The 20193-nt window shown below is 36.6% G+C and overlaps 1 protein-coding gene across 20 annotated transcripts in view; it reads left to right on the top strand.

Annotated features, from left to right (window-relative positions):
• ZMAT1 (zinc finger matrin-type 1) overlaps nucleotides 1-19765 on the top strand; it is a 200532-nt gene extending 180767 nt beyond the window's left edge. For 6 of the 20 annotated variants that reach the window (XM_070257001.1, XM_070257000.1, XM_014729053.3 and 3 more), the window contains 3 exons: nucleotides 22-90; nucleotides 9499-9598; nucleotides 17216-19765. In XM_070257001.1, coding sequence (XP_070113102.1) covers nucleotides 22-90; nucleotides 9499-9598; nucleotides 17216-18539 — 1493 coding nt within the window. In that variant the 3' untranslated portion in view covers nucleotides 18540-19765. Of the gene's footprint in view, nucleotides 1-21; nucleotides 307-1501; nucleotides 3490-7678; nucleotides 7779-9498; nucleotides 9599-17215 lie in introns of those variants that run through there. The other 14 variants (XM_023633621.2, XM_023633618.2, XM_023633620.2 and 11 more) reach the window with 6 other exon arrangements.
• Nucleotides 19766-20193: the final 428 nt, after the last annotated feature.

The raw sequence follows: 20193 nt of genomic DNA, 5'->3' as shown, positions 1-20193 counted from the left end.
TTCTCATTACAACTATTTCAGCAGGTGTGCGTATTACTACTTCTGCAGAGTCAACTTTTCTGAAGCCCCATGCTGTCAAGCCTCCTCCAGGTGGGATTAAAGACAAGACTATGCCTTCCTCTTCCAGCACTGCTTTGGATTTGAATAATCCAAACAAGTATTGCAAGCTCTGTCCTGCTTCCTTTAATAGTCCGTTAATGGCCCAACAACATTATGTTGGGAAAAAACACAAAAGAAGTGAAGCTAGGAAGAAGTTTGTAGACAAGATAAGAGAGAAACCTCTTCCAGCAAAATCAGATGCAAATGGTAAACAGTAAAAATATCGCAAAACTCTTTCATAGGAAGTCTATGTTTTATAAGATATAGTGGTTAATGTATATACCATTTTATTCTTGTTGAGCAGGAAGTTGATAGTACTCATGGAGCACAGAATTTTAGATAAGTAAGGACTTTAGAGTCCATCTAGTTTTTTCTGTTGGTTTTCTAGAAAATGAGACCCAGACGATTTAGATGACCCTTGTTAATTACAGAATCAAATATAGGTGTTCCCATGGTTCCATGTTATATCATAGATACAGAAGGAAGTTTTTTAAATTAGTATCATTTGGTTATATCATTCAGTCACTATGTATGGCTAAAGTGTCTCTTGGGGGCCAGGCTAGTCATTCTTGGGAATACAAATGAGGATATACCATTTTCCCTAAAGGAGCAAGTGTATAAACTTGTTAGGTTAGTAATGCTTCATTGCAAGAGGCTACAGACATGGATTTTTGTGTACATATTTTTGGTAACCAGAGAAGTGAAACATCATGGTTCAGAAAAGTCTTCATAGAGGAAGTATATGATTAGATTGGTAGAAGTGGGAATAAGAGAGGATAAACCAAGGAGCCAAGAAAGAGTTGTAAGAATTCAGGCACAATAAAGATTCTGATCCTGACTGGAGTGATCCACTTGCTCTTCTAACCATATTTTTTTTTTTCATTTTTCCCCCACAGGCACCTTCTCACTACTAGTGTATTTTATTCCCTTTTCATATTCTGTCTTCCACCCACTTCTTTTCCTCCACTCACTGTTATTTTAAAATTCTTTCCTTACTAGACCTTTTTGCTTCCTGTGAAATGTTCATTACTCCTTCCTTCTTCAGGCTCTATTCTTTGTCGTATGTAACTCCTTATGCTCTGGTTCTTCTCCTGTGTTTCCATTTCTTTTTTGTATTCTTTGGGGGCTCTTGTTTTTACTTCATTACCTAAACATAGGTGTTCCCATGGTTCCATTCTTGACCTTACTCTGTAAACATGATCTAATCTGTTCCTCTGATTTCCTCACTCATCTGTATGCTTATGACCTTTCTGTCAAGCTTTAGACTCATATATCTAAATGGCAGCCACTGCTTCACCTGGATAACTCATAGCTGTTTCGAATCCACTCAGTCATTCAAAGTAGAAACCTGTAGTTAACTGTGGATCCTCCACCACCTCCTTCTTCACTTTCTGTATCTAATGAAGCACCAAGCCATAACTATTTTAAGCACCAAGCCATAACTGTTTTACCTCCTGAATATTACTGTGCTCTTATCTCCAGCCCTGCTCTTCCCACACTAGTCAGGCCCTCAGCGTCTTTCCTAGAGCTTTGCTACTCAAAGTGTGGTTTGTGGCTAGTGTCATTGGCATCACTTGGGAACTTTTTAGAAAAAAAAATCTCAGGCCTCACTGCAGACCTACTGAATCACAATCTGCATTTTAACAAGATCTCTAGGTGATTGGTTCTCACAATAAATTTTGAGAAGCATCGTTCTAGAATATTGCCACAACCTCCTAACTACTCTCCTTGCTGTCAGTTTTGTCTCCCCTAAACCACCATCAGTTTAACCACTAGAGTGTTTCACCTAAAGTGCATATCTTTCCATGTCATTCCCCTGCTTAAAAATCCTTAATTCTTGGGGCTGGCCTAGTGGCATAGTGGTTAAGTGCACACGCTCCACTTCAGTGGCCCAGGGTTCACAGGTTCGGATCCTGGGTGCAGACCTACACACTGCTCATCAAGCCATGCTGTGGCGGCGTCCCACATACAAAATGGAGGAAGATTGGCACGGATGTTAGCTCAGAGACAATCTTCTTCAAGCAAAAAGAGGAAGAAAAATAATCCTTAATTGTTTCTCTGTTCTCTAAGGATAAAATCTAAGCTTCATAGCTCTTTACCATCTTGTCCCTGCCTTCCTTCTCCAGGCTTATCCCCTGCTACTTCCTGCCATGATCTATGTGGGTCAGAACCTGCAAACTGCTTATGGTTCCCAGAAACCGTTACCCTATTTCTTGCCTCTGTACCCTTGTTCATGCCGCCATTTTGCCTGGCACATCTCGTCTCTCTTCTCCTACTCACTCTTTAACATGCTACTTTCCTGGAAGCCTTTTCACTTCCTTCAAGGTTTATCTTCTGTGCTTCCTTAACCTGCATATCTAATAATCTCTCCATGTGTCTTTATCTCCCATTAGAATGTAAAGTCTTTCAGGGAAGGTACTTCATCTAGTTCATCTGTATTTCCAGTGCTAGAGATAAAAACTAGCACAGAGAAGGCCTACCTCAATAGAGATTAGTTTAATACATGATTTAGCGAACTATTGACCTTTATATATTGATTGCTAACCCTGTGTTTGTACTATTTAAGTTTGCTACTTAATGTGATTCAACATATCGCCCAAAGTTACATAGAGATCTGTGTTTTTATTTAGGATTTTAAAGAATATTGATTTAGGCAAGTATGGAAATAGAAGTGATTGGGCTTCTGAAAGTAGTAGATGTTTGGAGAAATGACAGACTTCTACTTGTTGGGGTATTTTTCCTATTGCTGGGCTGAGGGTATCTGAAATAAGTGACTTCTAGTTTAGTGGTATTAGGTAAATTGGAACTGAGTCAGTTATGAGAAGTGTGTGCACTCTGGTCACTTCTGAAGAGAGGGTCATTTTAGCACTCTGAAGTTTCAAGGTTATTAGAATGAGAGAATGAGAATTTTGGTGAAATTTTCATCTGGCCAGGGAGAGAGTGCTGATCATCAGCATAATTTAATCCACTCATTGAAGTCATTTTACACTAGCCTCTGAAGCTAGAGCTCAAAGAACAGAGTTATCCCTGCTTTGACTATTCCATTTTCAAAACAGTAAACATTTAAGAATTAAAAAATAGTTGAAGAATTTAAATTAGCTAATGAGAATTTCAAAGAACAGTAATGGCAGAATCCCGTAGTATAAGTGAGCAAGTGGTAAGACAAAAACAATTTAACACGTGCCACTTTAACTATTTCACTCTTCACCCATTTCTCCCTTCTTTCTGTCTCTGCGTTCTTTTCCGTCTGCTGTTGTTTATATATATTTCTACTATATCTAATCTTTTTCTCTTTTTCTTCATCATTCTCACTGGTTTCTTCATGTCCCCATCCTGCCCAGATCTTATTAGCACAGGAATGGCTACCATAACGATATGGAACTAAAGTATGTATGTATTTTTTATTTATTGTATTTGTTTTGTTTATCTTACTAATTTCTAGCCCCATTATTGCACTTAGATGTCTTACCTTCACCTGTAACTCAACATATCTCAAATTTAATTAATAATCTTCTCTAAAACCAACTTGACTTTCCTCTTATCTGTCTTTGCCGGTAGTAGCACTGTTTATTGGTCACCTACACTTGAATCTTTGAGGGCATCTTTGACTTCTTAATTTCCCTATATCCTATCCATCAGCAAGCCTTATCACGTATTCTTAGAACTATTTCTCCTTCCTGTACCCTTCCATTACATATTATATTTCCACTACCATCGTTTCACACTTTAATGCTCTAACAACCTTATGGAAGACTTTACTTAGACCTCATTGTTATTCTTTAATTCCCTAGTAGCAAGATTTCAACCCTAGATCAATTCCACAGACACGACCTTTTCTACTTTTACATTCAGGATACTGAGTGATGCTATGGAAAATTATTTTAAGGCTAGAGAGTGGGTACCTCTACAGAGTCTTGGTATCCAGCTTCTATGAACTTTTAGTCCTACTTATCCTTTTCCTTTTCCTTCAGTTTCCTCTCAGCAATGATTTGTAAACCTACACCACTCTCCAAGACTCTACTCCACTGTTCCACACTCCTGCTTCTCACACCCTTCAGGCAAGCTTATTCCTTATTTCATGAAGAAAAATTTGGCCATCAAATGTGAATTACCAAGTATCTTGCCTTAACCAAATCACCCCTTAACCCTAAGTTCCCCTTTAATTCCTATACTTTCCCTTTCTCCTCTTTGCCATATTTTTTGTTGCTGTTGGTTTGTTTGGTTGGTTTTGGTTTTTTGTTTTTCAAATACACTCTTACTGTCTTCACTGTTATTCATTCCTCAACTCACTGCCATTTGTTGACACACGTTCCCCCAGCGCTCCACACCAGTACTCTACCACTTCACTGAAACTCTTCTTCACAGGGTCCTAGTGACCTCTAAATTTCTAAATCCAATGAACATCTTTACTCCATTCACTAATTATTCCTTTAAAAATCTCTACTTCCATAGCTCCTTTGACATCACTCTCTACTGTTCATCCTGATAAATCTGTCTTTGTAAACTTTTCGTTGGCCCCTCTTCCTCTGCTATCTTAGTTTAAAGAATAAAAAGAACTTTATTCAGAGTTTTTTCATTATGTTGTTACTCCTATGCCCACCCATACATTGTCCTCAGGAGATCTCATGCACTCTGACTGTTTTAACTACCTATGCTCTGACTTCTCCAAAATCACTCTGATCTATCTTCTGCCTTTCAAACTCTTATATCTAACTGCCTGTTGGACACCTTTACATGGAGATCTCACAAATATCTCAGACTCTGTGTGTCCAAACTCAAACTCACCGTTGCTTATTCTCCCACCTCCTAAAGCAGCATTTCCTTCTGAAGTTCCAATTTCAGTTAACAGGATCACCACCCACTCAGTTGCCAAACTAAGATCCTGAGATTTATTTTAGACTCCTCTAGATTCCTCCTTCTCTCTTATTTCCCACATTCAATCAGTCACAGTATTACTGGTTTTAGTGCTAAATATTTCACCAATCTTCCTGTTCCTCTCTACCCCTACTGTGGCCCTTCTAGCCCATGCCCTTCTTATCTCTTGCCTGGTCTAGTATATTTACATAAATGTGCTCTCCTTACTTCCAGGCTTGCTCCTCTCAAATTCATCTTCCATATTGCAGCTAGAGGAGAGATTTCTTTAAATACACAGCTGACCATGTCACTTACTACTTAAACCACTACAAGGTTTCCCATTGCAAAAATAAAAAGTCTAGGCTCCTTAGCATATAATGTAAGTGTCTCTTTGATCCAACATTCTTTTGCCTCTCCCATCTCACCTCCCTATATTTTATTCTACAACAATTCCAAATTTTGAGAAGTTCCTGTAAACACTTCTGTGCTTTTTTTCTGCTAGCTGCTCTGCCTACAATGCTCTTCTCAACTCTTTTCATCAAGTTACTATGTTTCATCCTTCCAAGTTTAACTAAGGCATCGTCTCTTCCAGTAGCCCTCTTCAGACTGCCCTATTGTGCTAAGTGCCTCTGCTTCTTTGAGCTCCTTACTCCTTAAGCATATCTTTCTCTCACATTTTGCCACATGAGATTGAAATCCTCTGTTCATGTATCTGTTTCTCACTTTGATTTGTGAGCAACCTGTCCATTTTACTCATCTTGTACCCCCAGCATCTAGCGTGATGTTTGGTGCCACATAGTTGGTTGTATTGGTTGGATGAGATTATTTGAATTCAACACATCGTGCTCATTTCTCTCTCTGCCATACCTAATATTGTTTTCACCCCCTGGAATGCCCTTATCTGTTTTCCTTACAGTTCAAATCCTTCTCATCCTCCAAGGTCCATCACAACTTCCCTCACTGCTCTAGCTCTTGGTATTCTCCCTTTCCTCTGATTTCTCATAGGCGTTACTGTTCAATTGCATTAATTATAGCCCCTTCACTGAATTAGCCACTTGAGATAAGGGATTATATTTTATTCTGTAATATCCTTCTCAGCGCTTTAAATGGTAATGAGTATATAGTTTTTCTCAATTAATATTCCCAATTGTTTATTTAGAGGCAGTATCATGTAGAGGGATAAACATAGATTGAGAGAAATGTTTAAAGTCACTTGCCCAGTTGCACTTCAGATTCCTTAGGTATAAAATGAAAATAAGGCTACTTCACAGGATTGAAAAAGGATGAAATGAGGCAGTATATACTGTACCCATCACAGAATAGGTCCTCAACAAACGTTAGTTTTTAAAAAATGTCTGGTTTTCCTGTCATGATTTAAAAACAGGTGAATTCGATATTTTCTGTTTTTCGTTATCAGCTAAATCCCACATTGTTACATTTTTGTTTACGTGTAGCTCTCAACTGATTTTCCCCCATTTAAGATATTAGACAAATGATTCTCATCCTTGACTGCATATTAGAATCATGCAGGGAGCTTTTAGAAATCCCAAATATGTAATCCCAAGGCCATCCATCAAATCAATTAAATTGGAATCCCTGGGACCTACACATTAGTGTTTTGTTTTGTCTTTTTTAACTCCCCAAGTGATTACAGTAAAGAGCCAAGATTGAGAACCACAATGTTAGACTATAAAGACATACACTTCCCCAGTTTATGCTTTGAAAACGAAAACCTTAGTCCAGGGAATTAGAGGATAGGGCTGTGATTAGGAGAAGAGTGGGCCCCACAAGTGTTAGGTCATGGAAAATTCTGAAAGGTACAAGATGCAAAGAAGCTTGAGTTTCTGGGTGAAGTTAGAAACAAGGAACCTTAGCAGGGCTGAGGGCAGCAAAGCTGGATAGGAGCAAAGAGCAAACTCAGATAGGATAATGGAGAGTATAAGAAACATAGTGGAGACAAGTTTCAGGAGGGCTAGACCAGGAATTTTGAACTTGAGGTCAATAAATACGCCTCATATCTTTATAGAAAGGATTTGCACCATTTTTATATATTATTTTCTGAGATGTCTATATCCTAGAAAAAGATAAAGAATATCAGTGTATGAAAAAGACAAGGGCTAAGGTAACAGTAATGAGACTACAGTTCCATAACTGCCTCTGGATCTTTCCTATCTGACCTGCATCTCCTCTAAACCTCTAAATTACCTATATTATAATCTTCTGATGTAATTTATGAAGAAACAAAGGAGGAAATGAGGAGAACATTATATATAATGTAATTTATAAACACTAAACAAATATGTAAAATCCCTGAAATATAGTCGGAGTTTATAATCATAGTGAAGATCATTGGCTCCATAGTCTAGGGCAGTGATGTTCAACAATGGCTGCAAGAAAAATCATCTAGAATGGTTTCAAAAAGTAAGAAAGTCTGGTTCCACCCCTAGAGATTCTGATTTAATTGATCTGATGCGGAGCTGTAACATAAATATTTTTAAGGTTTTCCACCTGATCCTAATGTGTAACTAGCTTTGAAAATCTCTAATCTAGAGGAAACCAAGACTCTTGCTTATCTTGTATAACTTGAGTGCCCTCAAAATGTATGGTATTGGCCAAGCAAATCTGAGCCTTAATTTCCACATCTGCTAAATAAGGACGGTAATACTTTCCTGAAAAGGGTTGTTGTGAGGATGTAGAGTCCTGGATTTAGTTCTTGGCTTTGCAGGAAGTCCAGAATCTTCAGAGTTGATCAGCCTGAAATCATGAGCTCACCAAACCAGAAAATAACTTGGAAGATGCTGATAAATAACTGAGGAACTGGAAAGGTATTCCCTCAGTGTATTTGCCACACATTCTCTGATAATAATTACCAGGAGTATTATTACAATACAAATTCCCTGTCCCAGAACAGTGAATAATGTTCTCCAGGGGAGAGGACTAGGGATCTATATTTTTAATTAACACTCCAGGTGATTCTTATCACAGAAGTTTGGGAAACATTATAGTTTAAGTTAATACATTGTCATTCTTGTTACTGATTTATGGTAGAAGGAGATATATATATTTCCAGTTCACAGGGCTTTTTAAAAAATATCTATCATCCAGGGGATCCTTTTTATGGTATCAAAGAATATGGGAAACCAAATTATAATCAGAAAGTGATTGGTGAGCATGAAATCAGAGCACAGGGAGAGAGGATAGTTTTGAGGAATCATTCATTCAGACTTTGGCATAACCTGCTGAGCTCCCCTGGGCCCACCATAGAGTATATGTCAACAGTGAGCAGAGAGGGCTGGCCCCATGGCCAAGTGGTTAAAGTTTCATGTGCTCTGCTTTGGTGGCCTGGGTTCACAGGTTCATTTCCCGGGTGTGGACCTACTCCACTCATCAGCCATGCTGTGGAGGCATCCCACATACAAAGTGGAGGAAGATTGGCACAGATGTTAGCTCAGGGCAAGTCTTCCTCAAGCAAAAAAAAAATAAAGACGAAGATTAGTAATGGATGTTAGCTCAGGGTGAGTCTTCCTCACTAGAAAAAAAAAATAGTGAGCAGAGTCCTCAGGTTCTGCAAAGTCCCCATCTTTCTTTCCCCTTGACAATAGTCTCATGTTTCTATGAATAATCTTTGCTTAGACGAAGCCAACACACTTGCTAGTGATTAATTTAGCATCCTTTAAATGATTAAGTTACTTTTGATTTAAAAGAAGATGACCTTGCTTGACCCTAAAATCTCTGCAGCCATCAATTTATTGCCTCTCTTCCTTAGGGTGGGATAGTTTTATATTTGGCTTATGAAATTTATTAATTTGCTTCTTCTGACCAAAGAGACAATGGAAGGATGATAATATTAAGAAAATAAAAATGAATTTATCCCTTGCTTGCAATTCTACCTAAGAAGCAGAATAGAGAGGTAGCTGGTATACCTATTCAATAGCTCTTGACTCTTTTGAAATGGTAACTAGTAGTTTTGTTTTAGAATTTTGCTTTCAGCGTTTATCCTGAGAGTGGGGCTCACTGAACCTCTCTCCTTTATAAAATATGTCTGTGGAAATTACTTTTGGTAAACTAATGCACTACAGTGATTTCAGGTAAGAGAGTAAAAATTTGCTTTTATTTGTCTTTAATCTTTTGGGATGTTTCAGGTTTTGATTGGGTGGAAAGAGAACTAGGGGCAAACAAAAAGAGGTTGGTTGAGGGATTAAGAGGCAAAGGTTAGTTGGGCTAGCTAAATTCGGAGTTCATGCCCCTTCCACGTAGCAACAATAAGAAGGCAGATAGCAGTTTCTTAGGAAAGATGCCAGGGCTGGAGAAGCAGTGTGGTGTAGTGTAGAGAATTCTGGACTTTAAATTAAAAGAGAGGGGCTCTGAGAGGCTATCTCTGTTACTAACTGGCTCTATGACTGACCAAGTCGTTTTACCTCTCTGGGCCTTATCTTTGAATTGGGAAAGTTCACGAAGATGATCTCTAGTAAATTCCTGTCCAGCTATGTGATTATTAGTATATCCATATTGACCTTCTTAACTTCAACTCTTTTTTTTTTTCAGCATTTAGTATGAGAACATATGTTTGTCACATTTGTAATATCACCTTTACATCTTTGGAAATGTTCCGGTCCCATATGCAAGGAAGTGAACATCAAATTAAGTAAGTATTTTTTACCAAAATGCTCCTGTGACACCAAAGACCAGAGCTTCTATCAAGTACTTTTGCATGTGTTTTACAGACTGTCTAGGCATTCATTTCCCTATGAGTTGATCCTGGGTATGGATGGTAGTATTTGTAACGTATTGCATGCTAGTAGCATCCCCTAGGGAGTTCTCTAGCCATGATGGTATATAGGTAAAGCTGGCTAACTGGCACGCCTTCTCACCAGACAGCATGGTCCTTCTTTGGAGCAAGGCTAAAGGATCATTCTCAGGCTAACCATACAAATTCAAATAATCCCTGAAAGACTGGCCTAGTTCCAGGGATTCAGTGATCCAATCATTGTCCTTCCAGTGAGGTATAGTGGTTAAGGAAAAAAATCTTGCAGTTAGACACACCTGGATTGGAATACCAGATTTATCTTTCTACCAAATGTGTAACTTTGGGTAGCTCTGATATAAAGCAGTTATAATGAAATATAAAAATATGTATAAGGTGCCTGGCCTGGCACATAGTAGGAGTTCACTAAACGTTTGTTCCATTCTATTCTATTATCTTAAGGAGGAGGGGATTGAGTGGACAATTGGGGACTGGATAAATCAGATAGCAGGACAGAGGAACACTTAACTATTGTATATTTGGTTTGTTGCTTTTAAAATCAAAGCATAGTATTTCTATTATATTATTTTATTCTAGTAGGAAATATTTATATTGAGTCTGAATACTTAGAAGCCAAATTGTCTGACTCACCAAATTAGTTTAAGGTTCCTTTAGACTCTTAAAATCTCAGAGTTCCAGAATAAATAGCCATCACATTTATATATCCATACAAGGAGCTGACTTAAAACTTTTTTTGCTATAGTTGACATACAATATTATATTAGTTTCAGATGTAGAACATGGTGATTCAACATTCATATATGTTACAAAATGATGACTATGGCAAGTCTAGTAACCATCTGTCACCATACAAAGTTATTATAATATTATTTACTATATTCCCAATACTGTATATTACATCTCCATGACTTATTTATTTTATAACTAGAAGTTTGTACCTCTTAATTCCCTTCACCTATTTTGCCCATCCCCTCACCCCCCTTTCCTCTGGTGACCACCAGTTTGTTCTTTGTATCTATGAGGTTTTTTTTTAAGATTGACACCTGAGCTAACATCTGTTGCCAATCTTCTTTCTTTTCCTCCTTCTTGTCCCTGACGTCCCCCAGTACATAGTTGTATATTCTAGTTGTAGGTCCTTCTGGTTGTGCTATGTGGGACACCACCTCAGCATGGCCTGATGAGCGGTGCCATGTCCATGCCTAGGATCCAAACTGGCAAAACCCTGAGCTGCCAAAGAAGAGCTTGCAAACTTAACTAATCAGCCACGGGGCCAGCCCTATGAATTTGTTTCTGTTTTGTTTTGTTTTGTTTGTTTTGTTTTTTAGATTCCACATATAAGTGAATTCATACAGTATTTGTCTTTTTCTGTCTGCTTTGTTTCACTTACCATAGTACCCTCTCAGTCCATCCATGTTGTTATGTTGTTGCAAATGGCAAGATTTCATTCTTTTTTATGGCTAAGTAATATTCCAGTGTGTGTGTGTGTGTGTGTGTGTGTGTGTGTGTGTGTGTAGGTGTATGTGTACATGTACACCACATCTTTATCCATTCATCTATCTATGGACACTTAGGTTGCTTTCATATCTTGGCTATTGTAAATAATGCTGCAGTGTACATAGGGGTGCATATATCTTTTCAAATTAAGCATTTTCATTTCTTCAGATAAATACCCAGAAGTAGAATTACTAGATTGTATGGTAGTTCTATTTTTCATTTTTTCAAGAATCTTCGTACTATTTTCCATAGTAGCTGCACCAATTTACATGCCTATCGGCAGTGTACCAGGATTCCCTTTTCCCCACATCCTGTCCAACACTCATTATTTCTTATCTTTTTAATAATAGCCATTCTGATGGGCATGAGGTCATATCTCATTGTGATTTTGATTTTTGTTTCCCTAATAATTAGTGATGTTGAAATCTTTTCATTTACCTATTGGCCATCTTTGGAAAAATATCCGTTCAGATCCTCTGCCCATTTTTTATTTGGGGTTGTTTTTGATGTTGTTGTTGAGTTGTATGAGTTCTTTACATATTTTGGATATTAACCCCTTATTGGATGTGTGATTTGCAAATATCTTCTCCCATTTGGTAGATTGTCTTTTCATTTTGTTGATGGTTTCCTTGCTGTACAGAAGCTTTTTAGTTTGATGTAATTCTATTTGTTTATTTTTTCTTTTGTTTCCCTTGCCTACGGAGACATTCAAAAAGATATTGCTAAGACCGAGGACAAAGAGCATACTGCCTTTGTTTTCTTCTAGGAGTTTTATGGTTTCAGGTCTTACTTTTGAATTGTTAATCCATTTTGAGTTAATTTTTGTGTATGGTGTAAGATAATGGTCTGCTTTCATTCTTTTGTTGTGGCTGTCCAGTTTTCCCAATGCCATTGATTGAAGAGAATTTTCTTTCTCCATTGTATGTTCTTAGCTCCTTTGTCTAAAATTAGCTATCCATAAATGTGTAGGTTTATTTCTGGGCTCTCACTTCTGTTTCATTGATCTATGTATCTGTTTTTGTGCCAGTACTATGATGTTTTGATTACTATAGTTTTGTAGTATATTTTGAAGTCAGGGAATGGGATACCTCCAGCTTTGTTCATCTTTTTCAAGAGTTGCTTTGGCTATTCGAGGTCTTTTGTGGTTCCACACAAACTTTAAGATTCTTTGTTCTAGTTCTGTGAAAAATACCATTGGTGTTTTGATAGAGATTACATTGAATCTGTAGTTTGCTTTGGGTAGTATGGACATTTTAACAACATTCTTCCAATCCATGAGCATGGAGTATCTTTCCATTTATTTGTGTTATCTTCAATTTTGTTCATCAATGTCTTATAGTTTTTAGATTACAGCTCTTTTACCTCCTTGGTTAAATTTATTCCTAGGTATTTTATTCTTTTTGATGCAATTCTAAATGAGATTGTTTTCTTAAATTCTCTTTCTGATTGTTATTAGTGTATAGAATTGCAACAGATGTCTGTATATTGATTTTGTATCCTGCAACTTTACTGAATTTATTTATTCCAATATTTTTGGTGGTTCCTTTAGGGTTTTCTATATATAGTATCATGTTATCTGCAAATGGTAACAGTTTTACTTCTTCCTTCCCAATTTGGATGCCTTTTATTTCTTTTTTTGACTGATCACTTTGGCTAGAACTTCCAATACTATGTTGAGTAAAAGTTGCAAGAGTGAGCATCCTTCTCTTGTTCCTCATCTCAGAGGAAATGCTCTCAGCTTTTCACCCATTGAGTGTGATGTTAGCTGTGAGTTTGTCATATATGGCTTTTATTATGTTGAGGTATGTTCTGTCAATACCCACTTTATTGAGAGTTTTTATCATAAATGGATGTTGAATTTTGTCAAATGCTTTTTTTCTGCATCCATTGAGATGGTCATATGATTTTTATCTTTCTTTTAGTTAATGCATATCATGTTGATTGATTTGCAGATATTGAACCATCCTTGCATTCCTTGGATAAATCACACTTGATCATGGTGTATGATCCTCTTACTGTATTGTTGAATTTTGGTTTGCTAATATTTTGTTGAAGATTTTTGCATTTAATATTCATCAGGGACATTGGCCTGTAATTTTCTTTTTTTGTTGAGTGTCTTTGTCTGGTTTGGTATCAAGGTAATACTGGCCTCATAGAATGAGTTGGGAAGCATTCCTTCTTCTTCAATTTTTTGGGATAGTTTGAGAAGGATAGATATTAACTCTTCTTTAAATGTTTGGTAGAATTCACCCGGTAAGCCATCTGGTCCTGGACTTTTGTTTGTTGGGAGTTTTTTGATTACTGATTCAATTTTGTTACTAGTAATTGATCTGTTCAGATTTTCTATTTCTTCCTGATTCAGTCTTAGAAGATTGTATGTTTCTACGAATTTATTCATTTATTCTAGGTTGTCCAATTTATTGGCCTATAATTCTTTGTAGTAATCTCTTACAATCCTTTCTATTACTGTGGTGTTAGTTGTAACATCTCTTTCACTTCTGATTTTATTTATTTCAGCCCTTTCTCTTTTTTTTTTGATGAGTCTGACTAAACATTTATCTATTTTGTTTATCTTTTCAAAGAACTAGCTCTTAGTTTCATTGATATTTTCTATTGTTTGTTTGGTCTCTATTTCATTTATCTACTCTGATCTTTTTTATTTCTTCCTTCTACTATTTTGGGCTTTGTTTGTTCTTTTTCTAGTTCTTTTAGATGTAAAGTTAGATTGTTTATTTGAGATTTTTTTGGTTCCTGAGGTAGGCCTGTATCACTGTAAACTTCCCTCTTAGAACTGCTTTTGCTGCATCTCATAGATTTTGGAGCATTGTGTTTCCATTTTCACTTGTCTCAAGGTATTTTTTGACTTCCTCTTGATTTCTTCATTGACTGATTGATTATTTAGTAACATGTTATTTAACCTCCATGTATTCATGTTTTTTCCAGTTTTCTTGTTGTAATTGATTTCTAGTTTCATACTGTTGTGGTCAGAAAAGATGCTTGATATGATTTCACTCTTCTTAAATTTATTGAGATTTGTTTTGTGGCCTAGCATGTGATCTATCCTGGAGAAGGTTCCATGTGCACTTGAAAAGAATGTGTATTCTACTGTTTTGTGATGGAATATTCTGTATATATCTGTTAAGTCCATCTGGTCTAATGTGTTGTTTAAGACTAATGTTTCCTTGTTGATTTTCTGTCTGGATGATCTATCCGCTGATGCAAGTGGGATGTTAAACTCCCCTACTATTATTGTATTACTGTTAGTTTCTCCCTATATGTCTGTTAATGTTTGCTTTATGTATTTAGGTGCTCCTGTGTTGGGTGCATAGATATTTACATTTATTTCCTCTTGTTGGATTGAGCCCTTTATCATTATATTAGTTAAGTTCGCATGCTCTGCTTTGGCTGCCCAGGGTTCACTGATTTGGATCCTGGGTGCAGACCTACACACCTTTCATCAAGACATGCTGTGGTGGCATCCCATATAGAAGAACTAGAATGACCTACAATTAGGCTATACAACTATGTACTGGGGCTTTGGGAGAAAAAATAAAAGTGAGAGATGTGCAACTATTCCTTTCACTTGAACACTTAGAGGCCATTGTAAGTTTATTAATCAGCCTAATTTCAGTATTGTCGTGTCTCAGGAAATAGGGAGGCCCAAAGAGAGGGAGAAAGACAGGGGAATGGTTGGTCAGTGGAGCAGTCAGAACACACACACATTTATTGATTAAGTTTGCAGTCATATGGATGCTGTTCGTGGCACCCCAAAACAGTTAAAGTAGTAACATCAAAGATCACTGATCACAGATCACCATAGCAAATATAGTAATAATGAAAAAGTTCAAAACATTGCAAGAATTACCAAAATATGACACAGAGACGCAAAGTGAGCAAATGCTGTTGGAAAAATGGCGCCGATAGACTTCCTTGATGCAGGGTTGCCAGAAAACTTCAATTTGTAAAAAGTGTAAGATCTGTGAAGTGCAGTAAAGTGAGGTGCAATAAAAGGAGGTATGCCTGCATCTTTTTCCATCCCTTCACTTTCAGTTTCTGTGTGTCTTAAGATATGAAATGAGTCTCTTGTAGGCAGCATGTAGATGGATCTTGTTTTTTTTTTTTTTATCCAGTCAGACACACTATGTCTTTTGATTGGAGCATTTGGTCCATTTACATTTAAAGTAATTATTGATAGGTATGTACTTACTGCCATTTTGTTAATTATTTTCTGGTTGTTTTTGTAGTTCTTTTCTGTTCCTTTCTTATTCTCTTACTCTCCTCCCTTGTGATTTGATGACTTTTTTAATGTTACGTCTGTATTCCTCTCTCTTTATTTTTTTGTGTATCTATTATAGGTTTTAGGTTTTTAGTTACTATGAGCTTCATGTATAACAACCTATGTATACGGCAGTCTATTTGAAGTTGATGGTCACTTCAGTTCGAGCACATTCTATAAGCACTACATTTTTACTTACCCCCCCATGTTTTATGTTTTTGACATTATATTTTACGTCTCTTTATTTTGTATATTCCTTAACTAATTATTGTAGGTAAAGATAACTTTAGTACTTTTGTTTTTAACCTTCAAACTAGCTATATAGATGGTTGATCCACTGTCTTTACTATATGTTTGCCATTACCAGTGAGATCTTTTTCTTTCCTAATTTTCTTATTTCTAGTTACAGCCTTTTCTTTTCTGTTTAAAGAAGTCCCTTTAACGTTTCTTGAAAGGCCAGTTATGCTTTTGCTTGTCTAGGAAACTCTTTATCTTTTTTTTAATTCTGAATGATAACTTTACTGAGTAGAGTCTTCTTGGTTGTAAGTTTTTCCTTTCAGCGCTTTGAATATACTGTGCCATTCTCTTCTGGCCAGTAAAGTTTCTGCTGAAAAATCAGCTGATAGTCTTGTTGGGGTTCCCCTGTACATGAATAGTTGTTTTTGTCTTGCTGTTTTTAAGATTCTCTCTTTATCTTTAACTTTTTACACTTTAATTATAATGCATCTTGGTATGGATTTCTTTGGATTCATCTTATTTGAGACTCTCTCTGATTCCTGGACTTGGATGTCTGTTTCCTTCACCAGGTTGGGGAAATTTTCAGCCATTATTTTTTCAAATAAGTTTTCTGTCCCTTTTTCTCTCTCTTCTCCCTCTGGAACCCCTATAATGTGAATGTTAATATGCATAATGTTGTCCCAGAGGTCCCTTAAACTATCCCCATTTTTTTTAAATTCTTTTTTCTTTTTGCTGTTCTGATTGGGTGATTTCCAATACCCTGTCTTCTGGATTGCTGAGCCATTCTTCTGCATAATCTAATCTGCTATTTTGGTTACCTCTAGTGTATTTTTCATTTCAGTTAGATATTTCATTTGTGATTGGTTCTTTTTATATGTTTTCTGTCACTTTGTTGAAATTTTCAGTGTTCATCCATTCTTCTCCATAAGAATGGAGCTCCATGGTGAGCATCTTTATGACCATTACTTTGCACTCTTTATCTAGTAGATTGCTTATCTTCATTTCATTTAGTTCTTTTTCTGAGGGTTTGTCTTCTTTTTTCATTTGGAACATATCCCTCTGTCTTTTCATTTTGATCCAATCCTGACTAATCAAAACTTTTAAAACAATGTGACATTCAGATCAGATCATCTTCAGGGCATTAAATATTATTGATCCTCTCCCACACATCCCACATGTCTTACATTTTAAGTACTGTAGCAGTATCAGATATATCTGCTTGTTTGTAACCATTTTCCCTTTCATCCAAGGCCTGAAATTTTTTTGTGTGTAAAAAATTGTGAGGTGCCTGGGAGATAATCTCACTATCCCTTCTCCTGCTTTTTGGCATAAAAAGTCATGATTTATAGCTTTTATATTGAGGTAGGTTTTTAAAATTTATTTGGGCTTTTGTTGTTTTTGTTTTGTCAGACTGAACTTTCTGAATGCAAAAAAATATTCAGAATAAAATAATCTAGTAACTAGAACTTTCTTCTCTTTTTTTTTTGCAGAGAAGCTATCGTTATCAATCTAGTGAAGAATTCAAAGAAGACACAAGACTCTTACCAAAATGAAAGTGCAGATTATATCAAAGTTCAGAAAGTCAGAGGACCAGAGCCCAAGACTTGTTTCAGAAAGATGGAAGAGAGTGTTTTGGAAACCCGTGGGTACAGACAAGTGATTGATTCCAGATTCAGACATAGAATGTTTGAAGGAAGGCTCCCATGTGAGACTTTCCAGGCATACCCAAGATCATGCAGTATTTCACAAACAGTGGAAAACCAGTTACCTCATTGCTTACCAGCTCATTCAAAGAAGACATATGACTCTTTTCAAGATGAACTGGAAGATTACATCAAAGTGCAGAAAGCCAGAGGATTAGATCCAAAGACTTGTTTCAGAAAGATAAGAGAGAGCTCAATGGAAACCCGTGGGTACAGAGAAGTTGATTCTGGACCCAGACAAAGAATGATTGAGCAAAGGTTTTCATTTGAGACTTCTCAGACCTACCAGCGACCATACAATATCTCACCAGTAGAAAGCCAGTTACATCACTGGTTACCAACTCATTCAAAAAGGACATATGACTCTTTTCAAGATGAGCTTGAAGATTACATCAAAGTGCAGAAAGCCAGAGGACTAGAGCCAAAGACTTGTTTCAGAAAGATAAGCGATAGCTCTATGGAAACCCTTAAGTACAGAGAAGTGGTTGATTCCAGACCCAGACATAGAATGTTTGAGCAAAGACTCCCATTTGAGACTTTCCAGACCTACCCAGGATCATACAGTATTTCACAAGCAGTGGAAAACCAGTTACCTCATTGCTTACCAGCTCATGACAGCAAACAGAGACTAGACTCTATGACCTACTGTCAATCGACCAGAGACTGTGTCCCAGAAAAACCAGTACCTCTGAGCCTTAGTCATCAAGAAAATAACTCTGGCTCATACAGTGTAGAATCTGAAGTTTACAAGCACCTCTCAGCAGAAGACAATACCACTGACCACCAAGCAGGTCATAAACGGAGACATCAGAAGAGAAGAAGGCACCTGGAGGAAGGCAAAGAAAAGCCAGAGAAGGAGCAGTCCAAGCATAAAAGGAAAAAGAGTTATGAAGATACAGATCTAGACAAGGACAAGAGCGTCCGGGAAAGGAAAAGAGAGGGAGATAAAGTCAGTGTCAGTTCAGGAAAGCTTAAGCATCGAAAAAAGAAAAAAAGCCATGGTGTAACCTCTGAGAAAGAAGAACGTAAGCACAAGAAAGAGAAAAAGAAATCTGTTGAAGAAAAGACGGAAGAGGAAATGCTTTGGGACGAGTCTATTCTTGGATTTTGAACTTTTATTGTTTACTGGAGGATAAAGTGAAGAAATCGGTTAAGAATATGGATTTGGATAAAGACAGGCACATCTTGAGATAAAGACATGAATTTAGATAAAGACAATGAATAAAAGGAGAAGTGAATACAGTCAGTTTAGGAAAGCTTAGTGTTTTCATAAAAATTGAAACCGAATTGAAAGAAGAAACAAACTTAAGCCTAGCCTCTGAGAAAGAAGAACATAAGAGAAAAGAAACCTGTTGAAGAAAAGACAGAAGAGTCAATGCTTTGGGATGAGTCTGTTATAGGAGTTTGAACTTTTAGTTTTGTTTACCCAAGGATCAGTTGAAGAAATCAGTTAAGAAAATGGATCTAGACAAAAGCAAAAGCATCTCATGAAGAAAAGAAGTGGATACAGTCAGTGTCAGTTCAGGAAAGCTTAGTGTTTTTGCATAAAAATTGAAATTGAATTGAAAGAAGAAACAAACAAGTCTAAACCTAGCCTCTGAGAAAGAAGAACATAAGAACACAACAAGAACATAAAAGAAAAGGAAGCCTGTTGAAGAAAAACAGAAGCATCAATGCTCTGGGATGAGTCTGCTTTGGGTTTTGAACTTTTTAATTTTATTCCCTTAAGATTGAATTGGAGAAATAAGTTGAAGAGTTTGGTTTCATCAAATTCATCTTATTTGAATTTTCCTAAGTGGACAGTTACTTTAACCTCTAACAAAAGCAAAGTGAAGTAAAAGTATTCAATATGCCTTTTCCTCAAGTTACTTTTCCTCATTTTCTTAAAAAGAAAAATTATGCATTTCATACATATAGTGTAATTTCCCTTAATGAGGTTGTCTCTACTTCTGTTCATCAAATTGCTGTGATAGTGAATTATTTACCCATGGAAGATAATTTATTTTAAATGAGAGAATTACCAGGCATTACAGAATCCATTCCTTGTTTGGGTTTGTGTTGGTGTTGGTTGTATTTTGTTGTTGTTGTCGTGTGTTTGTTTATGTTTCTTGGTTTTATCCAAGAAAAATGTATGAAGCAATTGAGACTGATTTTTTGTTTGTTAAATCTAATTTGCAGTGTATTTTTGTATTTTCTAGTTCTGAAAGTGGAAAATGAAACAGTCTATAATACACTTAGATGATATATAGTTTTAAAAAGCTCTTAAAAAGTACTGATACAAAATCAGTCTATATTCTGGAAATGTTTATATTATATTAAAGTGTTTTAATTTCTACATATCGTTTCGTGTAAATGATCATTTCCCTGCCAAAGATGATTTTATTTTGGGAGTGAGAGGGGGGAATAATTAAACAATTCGCACCTCTGGGGAGATCATACTGTAAAGGTGTAATAATTTCACTTCTTCTACATCTTGCTTAGTAGAAGCTAATATTCTGAGATGAGTTCAGTTTTAAGCTAGAAAAATATGACTAACTAAATGCTTGAAACTGAAGAAGAAAGAATTTATAAGTGGGAGAGGGCTTGAGGATGCTTTAAATTGTTGCATCTTGATTATTTTTTTTACTCTGGTGCTCCCTTTTTTATGATAAGCACCTCCTGTAAGCATTTGAGCATCACCATAGTATAGTAGAAAGAGTAATAGCCTGGGAATCCAAATCCCAGGATTCTGGTCTCAGTTGTACCATCAAGTTGCTGTGTGGCCT

This window comes from Equus caballus, chromosome X, assembly GCF_041296265.1.
Source record: "Equus caballus isolate H_3958 breed thoroughbred chromosome X, TB-T2T, whole genome shotgun sequence".
Classification (NCBI taxonomy): domain Eukaryota; kingdom Metazoa; phylum Chordata; class Mammalia; order Perissodactyla; family Equidae; genus Equus; species Equus caballus.
Note: the sequence above shows the minus strand (reverse complement) of the source record. Positions and strands in the feature narration are given on the sequence as shown.